The sequence below is a fragment of the Mercenaria mercenaria genome, chromosome 14 (genome assembly GCF_021730395.1).
Source record: "Mercenaria mercenaria strain notata chromosome 14, MADL_Memer_1, whole genome shotgun sequence".
Taxonomy (NCBI): Eukaryota; Metazoa; Mollusca; class Bivalvia; order Venerida; family Veneridae; genus Mercenaria; species Mercenaria mercenaria.
In genome coordinates this window covers 9640068-9658424 of record NC_069374.1, presented here as the reverse complement: position 1 = coordinate 9658424, position 18357 = coordinate 9640068, and the positions used below count along the sequence as shown (strand labels likewise).

The 18357-nt window shown below is 34.3% G+C and overlaps 1 protein-coding gene across 2 annotated transcripts in view; it reads left to right on the top strand.

Moving 5' to 3' along the window:
- Positions 1 to 18357, top strand: part of LOC123526343 (neprilysin-1-like) — a 108120-nt gene that overhangs the window by 40043 nt on the left and 49720 nt on the right. For both annotated transcript variants that reach the window (XM_053522921.1, XM_053522922.1), the window contains 2 exons: positions 2741 to 5779; positions 11477 to 11758. In XM_053522921.1, the coding sequence (XP_053378896.1) occupies positions 5392 to 5779; positions 11477 to 11758 (670 nt within the window). In that variant the 5' untranslated portion in view covers positions 2741 to 5391. The remainder of the gene's footprint in view (positions 1 to 2740; positions 5780 to 11476; positions 11759 to 18357) is intronic.

Sequence of the window (18357 nt, the reverse complement as noted above, 5' to 3'; positions counted from 1 at the left end):
TACTTTTTTATAGATTTTTGTGAGAAATTATTTTTCACCTAAAATGTAATTGTTAGTTCCTATATGCAAATGAAATTAAATTTCAAAAACTCTGTGTTAGTATAACTTTGATCAATACCTAGTTTTTGACAAGACTAAAGATTCTTACACTGATTTGTAAGTCCATCAGATAACATTCTTTCAGAAAATATTTGACAAATCGTTTTGACATTTTATCAGACTTGTAGCAAGTTTGAGACTTTGGATCAGTTAAAATTTCATCTTCAAAGGAACTAATAACCAATTAAACCCCGATTAATGGACTAGATAGTTTGTATTTCCTTAATTTGTAGAAATGTTAGTGTAAAGTTATTGAAAATCTCTTCACACCTTTTGAAAAATGAGCCGTGCCATGGGAAAACCAACATAGTGGCTTTGCGACCAGCATGGATCCAGACCAGCCTGCGCATCTGCGCAGTCTGGTCAGGATCCATGCTGTTCGCTTTAAAAGTCTACTGCAATTAGAGAAACCGTTAGCGAACAGCATGGATCCTGACCAGACTGCGCGGATGCGCAGGCTGGTCTGGATCCATGCTGGTCGCAAACCCACTATGTTGGTTTTCTCATGGCGCGGCCCAAATATAATGTGGTTAAAGATAACACCATGCAGTCAAAATCTGGGGGATGCATTTATAGTGTTTTTTTCTCCCGCAAGCAAAATGTAAACTGCAAATCTAATTTTGTTAATTAACAAATGTGTGAACAATCAATATTCAATTAAAATGTTTACATACCATTAAATCTTCCATGTTTAATAAAATTGGTATCAGTTTGCTATAAAGATAATGATATGCAGATATTCATGGTATTTGGAAATATTTTCAGGTTTTGATTTTTATATAAATTATATATTTAGGTGATACACACAAGTTTAATGATCTTAAGTAGATGAATATTTTTTACATTATATACCAATTGCTAACATTTTTAGATCCCTAGAAAGCATGTGAATTAGTCAATTGTTCATTATGTTCACTATCATAATTCAACAAGAATCAGGTATGACTCAGGGTCAAGTATACACCAGGAGGTCAAAGGTCAAACAACTTAAAATTGTGTCCACTCAGTATCTGCTTAATTGCTAAATTAATATACATAAAACTAGTATCAATTATTTACCTCACTTATATAACACTACTTGCAGAGCACACAACTGCAACTATCAAAGGTCGGGCTCACTTGGAGGTCAAAGGTCATGGTCTTCAGTTTTACTTTCCCTGTAACAAAGCAGCATCTTAGGGTATTCGTCACCTTCAGCAATAGTTCTAGTTCCTGTTTTATCACTAATTTGGCTCTTATAAGGGTCACCATCAGTACAATTCTCTTTGTGATTGTCAGTGAGTAACTACACATCGTCAATATCTTTGACATCATAATTCTATAAGAATGAAGTTTTATAGCTCTTTAATAAGTTTGATAAAATTATCTCGATCCCTTGGACACATTTTACTTATAAATTAGATTGCAATTAATCTTCTGGTTCTCTTGTCTTTGGTAAATAAATTTTACTATTCTAATGTATGCCTTGTGTTTCTTAATCGTGTTTCTGCTAATTGCAGTCATCCCCCAACCATGTTACCCCACCCCACACACCTACATTCCCTACCCTCCCCCCATTTTCCCATTTTATGTTGTTGTGTTTCTTTATAGTTGTGTTTCTTTAGATTGTCTCTTTAAGGTAGTATCCATCGCTTTTACTCTTCTACCTTCCCCATGTTCCTCCCTCACGATGAATCTTTACTTTGCCTTTTAGATATCACTTCACAACCCTCACACACATGCACAATACACAATGAAAATTGGTCAAAATATTTGTGTCCATGAAATCACTAGGTCAAACATGTTTACACTGTTATGGTGTGTTTCTCAGGTGAGCGACCTAAGGCCATCTTGGTCCTCTTGTTATATGTTGCTTTTAGTGTCCCTTCTCTGACCCCCCACTCTCCTTCCCTTGCCAAATTCATACTGCCCACTTTTCATTAAGTTTGATTTATTTCTTTATTTTTCATGTTATTGTGTTTCTCAGTATTGTATCTTAGTTAGCCAGTCCCCACCCTGTAGACATTACCCCTTAAAAAATAACCCCTCTCCATTCTCTTTCTTAAGCTTGACGTCTTTTACAGTGAGGTTCAGTTTCTGTTGACAACTCTTGTTAATAAGAGGCTTAAACCTGACCTCCTGTACCCATCCTTATCAGCGCCTCCAAACTATTTTTGATCAAGATCTCTGTATGTCTGCTTTAACATTTTATAACTAATATATATATCTGCACAGTTAAGTCATTGCAAAATCAGTTTCTTATCCAATACAAAGTTTTATCAAAATTAGTTCATTGTTGATTTCCAATTTTCGACAATTTTTAAATTCTAAAGGCTTTGGGCATCTTTATTTTTCTTTTTCAAATCATGAACCAATTTATAAAGGTCTAAGCTTTAACTGGTACAGCTTGTGAATATCCAAAGGTCTATTGAGGTTAACGCAATTTTTCTGAAATGTAAAAATTTGAATGAAAAATTTCAGATATTCTAGAGACTTTCCTGACATTATTTTCCATAATATATTTTATTTCTTAACTAATGCATTTTAGTGTGCATTTTCGACATGTGGCATATTTATTATTTATTGCACAGCTAGCCCTTTTCCTGTCTGTAGACAGAGGAAAAAAGTCTAGCCTCTAATGGAAATTGTTTTGTTTTTTTAGAGATGTTTGGAATGATAACTGCAGAAGAAAATGGTATCGGAGAAAATCTTCTCTTCATATTATACCACAGACCATTTCAAGAGTATGGAAAATGGATAGGGTTCGCCATACAGTATGATAACACGCTTTAAATAATGTATGGCATTATTTGAAAGCAAAGTGAAAAATAGCCGCTGTGCACGAAACCAGAGCGAGATTACGTAATGATATTGAAAGAAAAAAAGATTTTTGTCAGATAATGTATAAATATTGGAAGTGCTGTCAAAATATTTGCGCTGCAATTAAAAACGGAAAACGTTTTTAAAAATCGGTCGCTAATTTGTCGATGGGTTATGTTGAACGACTTTAAAAGCTATATTTAAGTTGTCGTCGCTTTTGAGCACAAAATCATAAAGAGATCTTAAATAACAATGTTGTCTGATTATAATTGAAAGGAGTTTTATTTTCTTGCTGTAGAAAATGATGGATAATGATGATGTATGGAAACACAGGTTATAGATGAGGACGGTTGTACTTGGGATCGGAAATTTATTTCATTTTGAAATTTGTAGCAACAACTTCTACGTCTGGAGTGCTTAATTTTTTATAAAACTGTTTAAATTTTGGATTTCTTTTTGTGGTACATTTTGATTTACAAATTCATTATTTCAAGCCTTCACAAAATCTAATGTGAAGGAAATGTGAATATTCGAATAATCAGAAATATTATATTCAACTCATTTGTACTAATTATCATACCTTGTTTACAAAGATCTTTTGAATTACTGTAAATTACTGTTTGAAATAGCACTATTAAAAAGAGTTGATATCAATTTGTAGAACGCGGAAAAAGTAGTGAGAAAAATCATAACAGGTTTATTCTGTGGAACAAAAAAAACACCTTAAATGGTATCTGTAATGATTGTGAATTAAACAAAATGGATTATGAATGAACAATATATCATCAGGTGTTATGTACAGTTAATCAGAAAACTTTCTTAACAAAACTGCAGGCTATATTTACCTACTGATATACAAATCAGCGTAAATACAATCTATCTTTTACTACGCCTTACAAATATCCATACAACTGTAATTATTTGTCTACAAAACGTATAGAATGATTTCGCCTCAATGCTCATTTGTCTAAGAGCGGAAACCAAAGTCTACGTAATTCAGAACCACTGAGAAAGCTTTTATATGAAAAACAGATAGACTGGCTAATCAGCCTCGTCTATCGTATTAACATACAGCGAATAACTTTTGTCATATCTGATATACTGTAACCGAGATGTCAGCCTCGACTGTGGTGTCATGGAAAATAATGCTTTGATTAATTACGGAAACGTTGTCAACTCACAATGCAAGAAACAGGAGTAATTAAGAGAAGTAGAACATGATGCAAAATTGATCGTAGAGATGTTTGTTGTCTATACATTTGTATGTAATATAGAAGGAACTGGTTTGGATAATAAAAAAAATTGTTATTAGAAAGTGGTATTGTTCAAAAGGATAACGTTTTAATAAGAAAATCTATTCTTAGAAATCAGATTCTCGAATATGTGTGGAATACTTTTGTGTCAGCAATGTATACGATATTAATTTTGCTGAAATTATTTGAAAATCAGTTCTGAGATCTATATATTGGTAAAATTAAAATATTTGATTAATTCAAACATAGGGATATTGAACTTACAGGATCAGATAAATAATAAATGTACATTCTGTGTTGTATAAAGGCTAGAAATCAATTATACAGGATAATATTACTAGAAATATTGAAGTTATTTTATTAATAAGTCCTGATTTCATTTTGCTGATACTGTGATTAAAATTACACTTTCCGATGTCGATGTACAACAGGTTACAGGTTGTGTTATCTAAAATATGGAAATAATATTATTATAAGATTATTAAAGTTGAACAAATGAACAAAGTAAAATTTTGAATTAGATTCAGTTAAAACTGAATTTCTTCCTGCGTTTATAATAGGTGTTATTTAGTTAATGATGTAATACCTGAACTTTAGTGTGTTAAATCAAGCGGGCAAAGAAAATAGTAACAACTACAAATCTTTCACGATTTAATAACTTAGTATGTTACTTTGGAACAAGAAATCAAGAGTTCTTCTTTTATTGATATAATAAGTGTGTGACTTCAGTTAAAATGTTACAAATTCAATGATTTTAAGAGTTTATACTGAATAACAGCGACTGTAGGATAAAATGCAGTAGGTAAAAGGCACGTATGCTTTAAGAATTTATTAATGAAAATTTTGCATGTGAAAAGCACATTTGCACAAACCACTGATCAAAGGGGTTTAAGTATCATAGGGGTAGCTTGGTGAGGTACTTTGATTTTTTGATACAGTGGTTGAAATAGATGCAGCAATGCGGATGAAAATGTCCGAAAAAGTGCACAGAATAATTAGGAAGGAGAATGTTTGAAATTGTGTTTCAGATTTTGAAATAAAATCTCAGTATAAATATTGATAAGTATTCAGTCGTGTAGAAAGGCTTGGTGTATGGATTAGTATTGAAATTTCCTTCTTTTTTATGACATTCTTTTCTCTACGTTTTATAAAACTTGACTTTTAAGCAGTAATTTGCTATAGCAGTTGATGGAAATTGTCTCTTTCTTAAGAGCCAGAAAGGAGTTATAAAGAAAAAGCCATGTCAAATTCTAGTCAAGAAAATCGCTTATCTACCTCAAATATGGAAATAAATGGCGGCATTGGATTTTATCAGCCTAGTCATTATGTAGCTGCAGAAACTGTAGTGGACGAACATGGAAATACACACGTCTCAAGTCAACCGTGTGACTCTGATAGGAACAACTCGCACATCCGGAAGACAAAGTCTGAAAGCAATAAAGACAGTGAAATGAAAAATTTGAACAAAGGAATTACGATCTCTCCTACTCTGACTTGTCACAGAAAGTGGAATGTGCGAGAGAAGTATTTGCTGGCGATATGTGCGTTGTTGTTTCTGTCTTGTGTTGCCTTTGTTCTAGTTGCCTTTACGAGGGATAAAACCTTCCAGAAAAACTGCCTCTGTAGTGGTAAGTTTACGTAATGAAATTTTCTGCTGTGTTTCTTTATTTGATTCATTCATTGCACATTTGCTACTTTTATTTCCGTTACATTAATATTTTATGGCTGTCAGTTTGCCTGTCCTGACAACTTCTCTACATGAATCTGAGGTGGAAGATGTGGTGTATCAAGCAATCATAGAGAACATACTGTTTAAATTACTTTGGAGGGGGAACTATGGCATGGATGGTGGTCAAATACTTCTTAAAGTTTTGAATACATGCATAACTGTGCTTTAAGACCAGCTGTAAATAGAAACAACCCAGGTCAAAAAGACCACTACTTTCATTTCTTGTTTTAATATCAGTTCCTTTAAACGTGTGAATAAAGGTCACCTGTGAATAAAGACCACCTGTGAATAAAGGTCACCTAGAAAGAATGGTTACCTTTGATTAAGGACCAGGTCCTGTGAATGGACTTTAAGGTCAACTGCAAAGAAAGGTCACCAACAATTAGAGGTCTCATGTGAATAGCAATCACCTTTGAAAAAAGACCACCTGTGAATAAAGGTCACCTGTGAATAAAGGCCACCTAAGAATAAAGGTCACCTGCTAAGAAAGACCATCTGTGAATAAAGGCCACCTGTGAATAAAGGTCACCTGCAAAGAAAGACCATCTGTGAATAAAGGTCACCTATAAAGAAAGGTTACCTTTGATTAAGGACCAGGTCCTGTGAATGAACTTTAAGGTCAACTGCAAAGAAAGGTCACCAACAAATAGAGGTCTCCTGTGAATAACAATCACCTTTGAATAAAGGACAACAACAAAGAAAGGCCATATACAGAAAAAAGACCCCCTGTGAATAAAGGTCATTTATGTATAAAGGCCATCTGTGAATAAAGGTCACCTTCAAAGAAAGGCCATCTGTGAATAAAGTTCACCTGTAAAGGAAGTCACCTGGGAAAGATCTCCTGTAAATATAGGTCATCTACAAAGAAAGGTTACAAATAAAGGTTTCATATGAATAAAGATCAAATGTGTCAGAATATAGGTGACTTACAAAGAAAAATAGAGATCTCCTGTGAATGAAGATCACATGTAAATAAAGGTCTCCTGTGAATAATGGTCACCTAAAAAGAAAAGTTCCCATTCTTGCACGAAATTATTACCATAGGAAAACCTGGCATCATCCTTTAGCATATAGGTTTAAAACCACCAATTGATGTGGACTTGAAAAACGAAAAGAGCCAACAGTGGTTTCTCCTTGAAGTTTTAACTTTGAAATTTGAATTTGTTTGTTTGTTTTGGGTTTAACGCCGTTTTTCAGCAGTATTTTAGTCATGTAATGGCGGGCAGTTAACTTAACCAGTATTCCTGGATTCTGTAACAGTACAAACCTTATCTTCGCAAGTAACTGCCAACTTCCCCACATGAATCAGAATTGTTTAGAGATTTGCAACCAAGAATATTTTTTGTATTTGCTGTCTGATAGAATGTTTTACCAGACCAACTTTATGAAGAAAGTTAGCAAAATTATGATTCAATATAGGTGACTTGGTTTCAAAACCATGGCAGAAAAATTCACATTTATTGATATTATCTAGTGTAGGATGTACTGGGACAATTTTTGATGTTTAATCACTAAAAATTGGATAATGATAGGCAATTATCATGCATTGTGCAGGTCATGTTGTGGTTATATTACTTTCTGCATGTTACATAACTTGATTTATCCGAAACAGAATCATTAAAGCTGATTATTTGTAACAATATAGCTCGGTTTCTAAGTGCTGAAAAGCAACAAAATATGGTTTAATTGTTGATGGTGTAGAAAAAGTTGGGGACAAAATCATTTTGCAAAAGCAAGAGGGCAATATGCATTGACATTGCTATAAAATAGGAAGGGGAGAGCTTGTTCATAACTTGCATTAAGTTGTAAAAAAAAGGCCACAGAACCAGAGAAATTGCTATAAAATCAAAACATGTTTAGAAATTGCCATAAATAGCCTAAAAAAATTAGTAGAAATTGCTGCACATTGGGGGACAAAGGAGGAATTGCTATTTAACCCTTAGCCGGCTAAATTTCTGAAATGAACTGGAATTTAGGCAGTACCGTTTATTATTCGAAGGGTTGCTCACTGAAAATTTACTGACTGAATAGCGAACAGTGCAGGCTGATCTTGGTCTGCACTGGTCGCAAAGCCAGAATCACTTGCCACCACCAGGCTAAAGGTTAAGGAAACATTTATATGAAATATTAGGGGTGTTCATAAGTGTTATAGTGCTGTTAAATGTTTATTGCAAGTCCTGTTTTAATACAGCTCAAACATCTGATAGATTTGAACATATTTATTGTGATTTCTAAATTAAAGAACATGAACAGTGTTTATTAACCTTTAGCCTGCTGGTGGGATGTGATTTTTCCCTTTGTGGCCAGTTTAGACCAAGATCAGCCTGAACATCCTTGTCTTTACTGTCACTATTCAGTCAATAAATTTTCAGTGAACACCCTTTGAATAATAAATGGTAATGCCCAAATTGAATGATAGACCAGTCCATTTTAGAAATTTAGCAGGGTAAAGGTTAATGGTTTCTAAGGCAATGACACCACAAGAATTGCAACCCAGCATCATAATGACTGCCATATCAAACAAAATTAATCAAAAACAGTTCACTGTTACCAGTAGTTTAATGAGTCTAACTACTTCCCACACTCCCCCACTCCTTCCTCCTCCCCTCTATACTGAATAAGTTAGCACATAAAGTTGTGAAAACATGCTAAGTCACAAAAAGTCATAAATTGCCCACTTTATCTCTTATAGTAAAGCTGTATTATACTGTTATTATTAGCATGTATCAGTGAAGCTCGAGATCTCCTGGCCATGTCAAACATCCTTTATCACTGATGAACTTTGGACTTTTTGGACTTTGAAACTGGTTCAGTGTTAGCATAGGTCCATATTTTGTCTAAACTGTTTAACATAATTATTGCTTTGAAACTATGATGATTTTTTTTACAATCATAGTCTTTACATGTATGCAGGACTACAAAACTAGGACAAGGATTTTGGCTCAGTTAAGGCCCTTTTTTGCATAGAAATTAGTTACTAATAATAACAGGCCCGTGTGCAGGATTTGTTTGCTGGGGGGGCCCAACCTGGGGTGGGTTCGGGAGGGGTATCCCCTCCCGATTGCGATTTTTTTTTAATATGGCACATGAATAGATGCATTTTCCTGCTACCTGAAACACCTTTAAGGATGCATGAATGTATTATATATTTAAGGGAAAGTCTACTTTTTAATCATTTCATCAAGCCTTTTCAATGTATGTATGATTGTACAGTCACAGTGTATGGACTTATTTTTCTGTATGATACCCAGTTGAAAAAAATGTTGAAGTTTTAAGATGATATTAAGTAGACTATGATAAAAAAAAATTCACATTTTTATGATTTCATGTAGTGAACTGAGCCAGTCTATATACTATGTCCAATATTACAATTTTAACATCAGTCCTGATAGAAAATCTCTATAATAGACTGGCTTTTGTCTCTATGAACATAAAAAAGAAAAAAATCATAGAAATATCGTAATTATCAGTCTAGTGGCTAGTCTAATTATTAAGGGTATCCTATTTGCAAAATGGCCAAATGTTTTTAGATTTCCAACAAAACAAACGAAATATTATGACAATTACTATTTACATCATAGATTTCAAATGTCAATGAACTTATAACTGTACCAGAGATCTATAAAAATAAATAGATGTGTATTTTATACTTCTTTGACTGTACAAACTATAACATCACAGCGCATATTAAATGATGTTTTTATGTATAAAACCCCTCATAAGTAACGAGTTTTAGATGCGTTTTGTAAGATTTACTGAGAAACTACTTTTAAAACTATGAGAGTTTTTAAGTAAGGTTATTGGACCCAAGAGTAAAATTGATACAGTAGTTTCAAATTCATAATTGTTTTAATAAAAAGATAGGATAAATATCTTATCAATTTAATAAATTTGGGGAATGTGCCTTAATGTAAAAACAAAATACAACCATCATAATGTTTCAATTTTCAGATTCATTTTAAGATTTACTTAACAAAACCAACAATGTTCTGATCATTTTATAACACTTCCAAAGAGTAAAAAACATAATAGTTTCTCCACTACCCAATCAAGTACCGATCAAGCGATCAATGAAGCATGCACAGATAAACTTTTACCTGTGACATGCCTGGGGCTAATTTCCACTACCGGACACGGTTTTATGGCTCTTTAGCCTGTGTATTGCTGTCAAATCAAGCCAGTTGCGCTGGTGTATAAATTTGTTAATTGAGGGACCCATAGTAATAAAAATGGTAACTAGCCAGCCAGCTGGGGGGGCCCGGGCCCCTGGCCCCCCACCTGGACACGTGCCTGAATAAGTACACATTGCCATTATAGTTAAAGACTTCTCCAGTTCCACAAATACAGTCATTGACAGAGAAATTGTTTGTCTTATCTATTTTCCTTCTTTCTCTGAAAATCACTGGTTATACTTTGACCCCATTCTTATATCAGTTTTTCAAATAGTCAAGTGCGCTGTCTGTTTTATTTTTGATGATATTTGAGCTGCGCCATGGGAAAACCAACATAGTGGCTTTGCGACCAGCATGGATCCAGACCAGCCTGCGCATCTGTGCAGTCTGGTCAGGATCCATGCTGTTTGCTAACAGTATCTCTAATTCCAATAGGCTTTGAAAGTGAACAGCATGGATCCTGACCAGACTCCGCAGATGCGCAGGCTGGTCTGGATCCATGCTGTTTGCAAAACCACTATGTTGGTTTTCTCATGGCGTGGCTCATTTTAAGAAATGAGAGCACTTTTCCAGTGATTATTGAACACTTCTTGTATTGCTACAAAACCAGGACAATTTTCACATTAGGCCCTCTTATAAATGGAGAATTTTTGCAACATTTTTTGAGGATTTTGGTCCATTTCATTTTCTAATCATGGACATTGGGTTGCTGAAATAAAACACAATTTTTTATTGATAATAACTAATAACCTGTCGGCAAGCGATTCTGCCTTACTAAGATCAGCCTGATCATTTGTCTGCACTGTTCGCTATTTAATAAGTAAATTTTATTTAACACCCGTTTCAATAAATGGTACTGCCCATATTGAATGATGTACCAGTCCATTTTATAAATTTAGCAGGCTAAAAGTTAATCAACTGTTATAATGATTTTTTTATAAAATTGTGTTGTGACAGCAGAAGAATTAATAATTATGCATTACAATTTAACTTTGAAATCTTTCATTGGGGAAATTTTAAAAAAAGTGATGTACTGGTAAAAGGGAAAACAATTTGTTATTGAAAGTAAGACTTGCGGTAACCTAAATGATTGATGAATAACGAAAATAATTCTAACATCCTAATGTGACCATTTAAAGGAATTAGTAAAGATGTGGGTTCGAAACCTGGAAGCATCATTCTTTCATGTAAAGAAGCCAGCCAGCTTATGGAAGTTCTTTGGTTCAAATTCTTTCCCAGTTGCCCACACATGCCTTAATTAACGCCAGGAGGAGCACGTGGGACACACACTGCTATAAAAAGCTGGAAAGTTGTCATATAACGTATAAAGGTATTGGTCTGACAAATTAAACACCATAACAGTTTTTTTTTTTTCCCCACCAAAAACAAAATGATAATTAAAAATTATTATCTTTTATTTTCAGATCCACCAGTGATTCATTCGAGTTATTTACCTCAGGGCAGTGATTTTATGAACAGTCAGCCATTTATAACTCTAGTCTGTAATGTGTCTTCTGTATTGACCTTTGACCCTCACAAGGACCGTGAACCAGTTTTCTGGTGGACACTGCCAAATCATAAAAATGTCAGTGGAAATAGTGTTATTTTGGACAGAAGTAAAGGAGGTGGGAATTACACGTGTCATGTTCAGAGGACTGTTCATGGCAAACGTATTGTAACCAGTTCATCCACTGTTGTAGTTACAGGTTGGTATACAAAGTAATATAAGAGAAAGTATATGAAGTAATTTTACTTGCAAATTGTAAAGAAAGGTATGCAGAGATATATAAAAGATGTTATGCAAAGTAATTTTACTTGCAAATTGTAAAGAAAGGTATGCAGAGATATATAAAAGAAGTTATGCAAAGTAATTTTACTTGCAAATTGTAAAGAAAGGTATGCAGAGATATATAAAAGAAGGTATGCAAAGTAATTTTACTTGCAAATTGTTAAAGGGGGTATACAGAATAGTATAAAAGAAGGTAGGCAATGCAATTTTACTAAGTCTGCCAATGGGGTATGCAGAGTAGTATAAGCAATATAATAGAAGACATGCACAGTAATTGCAAATTACAAAAAAAAGGTATGGATTGTAAAAATGGAAGGTATGCAAAGAAATTTGCACTAGCCAAGTATAAAATGTCACAAAGTCATTGCAAAAAAAGAAAAACACTAAAAAAGGCATATTCATTGGGTTTACAACATAATTGTAATAAAAAAGAAAAAGAAATATAAAGTAGGTCTGCTTCCATAGGACTTCCCACTGTCACTGACTGTAGTCATATATTGCTTGTTGACTCTGCAAGACTGAATAAAATTTCATGTTAAGTATACTACAAAACAGCAACAAGATACTGAAGAGAAAAAACATACTTTTGTGTAGGGGAGGGGGCTAAAGGGGAAAAAGAGGACATGGTAAAGTCCAAATAAAGCCCAACTTTACATGAGGAACAACATTCCTTCTAAATCAACTATTTTTTGAGATACTTGTACAACACAAAGTTTAGGCAATTATAGCGTATTATTAGTAAGTCAAGGATCATAACTTCGGTCTGGCTCAGTAAAATCTCAAACAAAATCCCAGTGACACAGCTTCACATGCTGAATAATAAGGTTTCATGACTTAAATATGCTAATACTTTTAAGGTACAAGCAAAAAACTTAAAAATTTGGACACATTTATGGTAATTTACCAATTCTATGTTGACTTTCATAGAAAAAAAAACGATGACACAAGGTCTTTGTCTTTATGAAATCTAGATCAAGTTGAATCAGCATGTGTCAAAAAACAAAGTCACTAGTGGAATTGTAGAAAAACCTTGTCCCTTTTACGGGCTGCTGCTGTTGAAAATAGACAAAAACAACATTTAAACGACTTCTTCTCATGAACCACATGATGGATCTTTATCAGATTTGGTCTGTTGCATTATGGTAAGGTCATCTCCAAATTTTGTTCAAATAAAGGCACATGGCCCATTTTAGGGGCTGCTAGATGTTAACATAAAAAACATGTAAACAACAGCTTGATGGAGGGTTATCAAATTTGATTAAATTTTGCATCATTGTTAGGTCCTTTCTCAATTTTGTTCAAGAGGTGGGCACTTGGCCCCTTTTTTTAGTGCAAATAGAGCTAAAAATAGAAATACTTTTAAAACACTTCTTCTCATGAACTCTTTGATAGAACTTCATCAAGCTTGATCTGTAGCATCATTGTAATGCACTCTTCAATTTCTTTTCAAAAGGGGGTTCTTGGCCTCTTCAAGAGGGTATTAGTGCTAAAATTACAATTTTTTTCAAACAATTTCTTCTCATGAACCGCATGATGGATCTCCATCAAACTTAGTATGTAGAATCATTTTAAGGTCCTTACACAGATTTGTTTGAATGGGAGCACTTGACCTGTTTATATGCTAAAAGCATATATTACCATTCATGTTTCAGTGTGTCATATGTTTATTCAAGGTTAAATATTCAAGGTCAGTTGAGCGAGCCAATATGGCCTTCTTATATATTTTTGTGCCTTAGTATTCAAGCACATGAACTTTTTCAAAGTCACAATTTGTTTTCAAATCTGCCCTTTATATTTTGTGTCTTAGAGCACAACTAGATGTTGATGACTTTAAACTTGGAATAAAGGTGTGTGGTGATGAAGTGATTTGAGGAGTGCAACAATCCACATTACTCATCCCTCCACCACCACCACCCCCCCCCCCCCCCACACACACACATACACATGCACATTTACTCTCCACCCCACTCCTCCCCGCATACACACACCCTCCTTCTCTCCTTCTCTGGTGTTGCCCATCTGCTTAGCTCAGTAGGGAGAGCGCAGATCTAGATTGTGGGGTCGTGAGTTCGATACCCGGCGAGTGGTATGTTCTCTGTGACCATTTGGTAAAAGAGACTGTGTCTGAAATCACTTGTCCTCCACCTCTGATTCATGTGGGGAAGTTGGCAGTTTCTTGAGAAGAACAAGCGCTTACTGGTACAGAATCCACAAACATAGGTTAGCTTAAATGCCTGCCATTACATAACTGAAATAATGCTGAAAAATGATGTTAAACCCAAAACAATACAAAACAAAAAAGAATGGGTGTATATTGCCCCTCTGTGTGGAGGCTGTTAGCTATCATATTTGCATGAAGCTTGGTCAGAAAGTTTGTAAAATGTGTTAAAATTCAGGGAAAACCTGTTACAATCTAGTCTACTGAACCACTGCACTGGAGTAAATTAAACTTTGTCTGTTGCATCCTTGTCACTCCAAGATTTGTTAAAAAAAATTGAACTTATTTCATAGTTGAAGCTAAGGTGAGCAGCTCAAGACCTTTGTAGCCTTCTTGTTTATAAACAGTGTGTGTTTCCAATAAATTCACACATTGATGAGCAGAGAATTTTAGATATTTTATTTCCTATCAGATAACTTATCCCTGATCTGGCTGTTAGCAGCTAACCTGGGGAAGAACAAATTTAAACTGTTGTAAAAATTTGATGATTGATAACAATTTTGTTATAAGTTTGATAATAAATTCAACAAATTCTTGACATGCAGGAACACATTAAATGCTCTCACCATGAACAATATGGTGTGATATAATGTTACCTATGTCCCTGTATGTGTCAGTTTGTGTGTGTATGTTTGTGGGTTTGTTTGTTTTTGTGTACAAAATTGTGTCCAGTCTGTGGATTTGAAATAACTGGGCATAGATGACCTTAAATGAAAAAGGGAAAGTGGAATGTGACTTTCTAAAACAATTTTTATGTGTTTTCCTGAACTGGCATAGTACAATCATACTCCTTATAAAATAAACATGACGGTTCCAAACTGAAGGGTATCCATGCTAAAAAATGATGATAAAATACAATACATATCGCATATCTGTAGCCCTGACCAATCTATAAACCGGACCAGTCTATTTTATAAGTACTACAACACTGTTGACCCATTTAAACAAGGAATAGGACCAGATAGCAAAATAATGGAAATTAATCAAAATGAGAAATATTTGATCTGTATAAGTTATGGATGTTAATAATAAAATACAAGAAACATTGATTCCTAAGTAAATTATGGATTTTAATTTTTGATCCACTATTCCATCTCTTTACCCATTTAAAGGTCAAGGTCACAATTGGGGGCCAAGGTCATGGTCACAATTGGGGGCCAAAGATCTTATCTGGTCATTTACATTTTAGCTCACCTGGACCACCTGTAGTCAAAAACTAGGTCACTTAGGCAACACCAAATTGAAAAGTTGTTCATTGGATTTTTTTTTCTGAAAAAATTGAGATGGCGAACGAAAAAATAATTTAAATATTTTTTTTGGTTTTTGAGAAAATCAGGAGCGAGCAAAGAGCGAAGAAATATATTTGTCTTGATTTAGTTGTGGATTGACTAATAAAAACCTTAAAATAATTCACCTGGGATGGTGAAAATTTGACTATTCATTATTGTCGTTTATTTATTTAGTTGGACTGAGACAATCAGGGTAGATAACTATGGACTGATTTTATGTCAAATTACCTCCCTTTATTTCAAATTAAAGTGGGTATATATCTCTGTAACTAATGAAGATACTGTTCTGAAATTCCATTTATGTCAACAGATGGACTTGGACAATCAGTGAAGATACATATTGACTGAATTTATGACAAATTACCTCCCTTTATTTTTGTACCCAGTTTACAGGAATGTTGGTCAGCATGTGTAGTTGTGCACCTGGGGTTTCGGGTCCGGATTCATTCAGTCATGTAGGAGTTATGGCCCCTGACTTTGTAAAAATTGGTCATTTTAGTGATTTGTCTTGCCTAGCTCCAAAAGTATTTGACGTGGAGTCACAAAACTTAACAGTAATGTTGGCCAGCATGTGTAGTTGTGCACCTGGGGTTTCGCGTCCGGATTCATTCAGTTTTGTAGGAGTTATGGCCCCTGACTTATTTCGTTTTTTAAGTTTTTTCATTACACAAGACCAGACTTCTTGTCCAGACTTACTTAAAACAGTTTGTGAAACATGTATATTAAAATGTACTTGACCTAGAATCATAAAACATTAGAGGATTGTTTTATAGCCTGTGAAGTGTTCTCTTTAGGATTTTACTCAGCTAAGCCAGAGTTATGGCTAACAAAGTGAAAAATACACATAAGGTTCTTAAAAGTTTGTGTTGCAGACATCTTAAAAATTATTTAACCTGAGTCATAAAACCATGTTACAGTGGTTTGGGGGGAAAGCACCTGTGTCCTATGGACACACATCTAGTTTTATCTAAATGAATACACCTTAGCAGCTTCTAATGATATTGGTTTGAAACTTATTTATGTCTTCCATGGTAAGAAATAGTTATATTAGATAACTCTTGATTGAACATTTATCGATATGAATACTTTACTAATATATTGTTGTATAGGCTTGTACTCTGTATCTTCTACATGCATATACCAATGCATGATTACCTTCCCTGATTTTAATAAAGATGGATTTATCTCGGTAAATATTTATAGAACTCATTTGAAATTTCATTATTGTCTTTAGTTGGACTGAGGCAGTCAGGGTAGATAGCTATAGACTGATTTGATGTCAGATTTTCTCCCTTTGTTTCAAATTAAAATGGGTGTATCTCAGTAACCAATGAAGATAATGATTTGAAATGTCATTTGTGCCATCAGATGGACTCGGACAATCAGGTTAGATAACTTTTGACTGACTCTATGACAAATTACCTCCCTTTATTTTATGTAAACCAATATATCTCAGTAGCAGCTAAGGAGAGCAGTTTTTAATGTTATTTAAGTCTTCCGGGATAAGGAAATAGTCATGTTTGTACAAAAATGCAGCATTTGAGCCTAGGACCCTCATACTTGGTATGGAAATTGGCCCTGACTAGGTCAAAAGGGACTGTTACAAGAAAATGTTTATCCTGATGATATTTAATGTGTATGCCTATGTGCTCTATGTCAAAACTTAATCATATCATTTTGAGCAATGGTACTAAGGTGAGCGATACAGGGCCATTATATGGCCCTTTTGTATACAAATGCTGATCATTTGGACAGGAAAATCAGAAAACAGAAAGTGGCATGCATCAGTACGTATTTACCCTTACCAAAATAATGTAGATTGATGCTATCAAATAAATTAGTATGTTTTTCATCTGATTTTCAATGAAATAAAACCAATTTTTTGTAGCAACACAATTTGGTAAACATTTGAAGGAAATGACATAACTGCATTGAGGGGAAATAACTTTAATGCAATTTAATTAAACATTATGATACATTATAGACGATGTGTGCGTAGTATGTATTTATTGTGATTAAAGTCCATTTTAGAACAATCTGGGACTGGACTTTTAAGCATTTATACACTGTTACGTCTGTAGATTAAAACGTAGTGCACCAAAAAATTTTGGCTTGATTTTTTCAATGGGGTGAGCGCAAGCCAAAAACAAAACAAAAATATTTTTTTTGTGTTTCTGAAAATATACAAGTGGCTAATCCGATGAACAACTTTTTGATTTGGTGAGGCCTTAATAGTCAAATCATAGTAAAACCTTGTTAGCATTTTTTAGCATTCTTTATACTAAATTTATATGAAACCATGTCAGAAAGTCAGTCTTTGTGAGATCTAGGTCAGATTCAAAACTTGGTCATCTTTTATAAAAAAAACTAGGTCACTAGGTCAAATCCTAGAAAAAAAAGCCTTAACATTCTTGAGGCCATATTTTCTGTTAGATCTATAATTATGAAACTTGGTGAGACTTTCAGACTTTCAGCAATTTTAAAATGCAAGTGAAGTTCAAAACTGGATAAACTAAAGCAGAAAACAATGTCAAAACTTATAAACACTCTAGAGGCCATATTTTCTGTGTAACATAGTTTCTGTGTAATATATAAAGGGAAACTGGTCACCGTGGCCCAGTGGATAAGGCGTCCGCCTCGGGATCAGGAGGTCGAAGGTTCGAGCCCCATGGGGAGCGTTCATCCACGGGATGTTTGTCGTGGGATTCGTTCCGAAAAGGTCGGTTTTTGAGCTGCGAGCTAGTTAAATGAATGGTTACTGGCTCCTATCCTCCTGGCACCATGCATAGTGGTAGGAGTTGGGAGGTAATTGGTACGCACAATAAAGGTGTCTCATAAGCCAAATTGGCTGGCCCTTTCAATAGGGGTGACACTGTAATAAACAAGACCTTTACCTTTACCTTTAACTTTTATAAGATGGTCAGAATGTTTTTCCTTACAATAAAATAAATGAAATCTAGATCAAGATAGAAATAGGGTATTATTGTCTCCCACCACACAGTGGTGTGG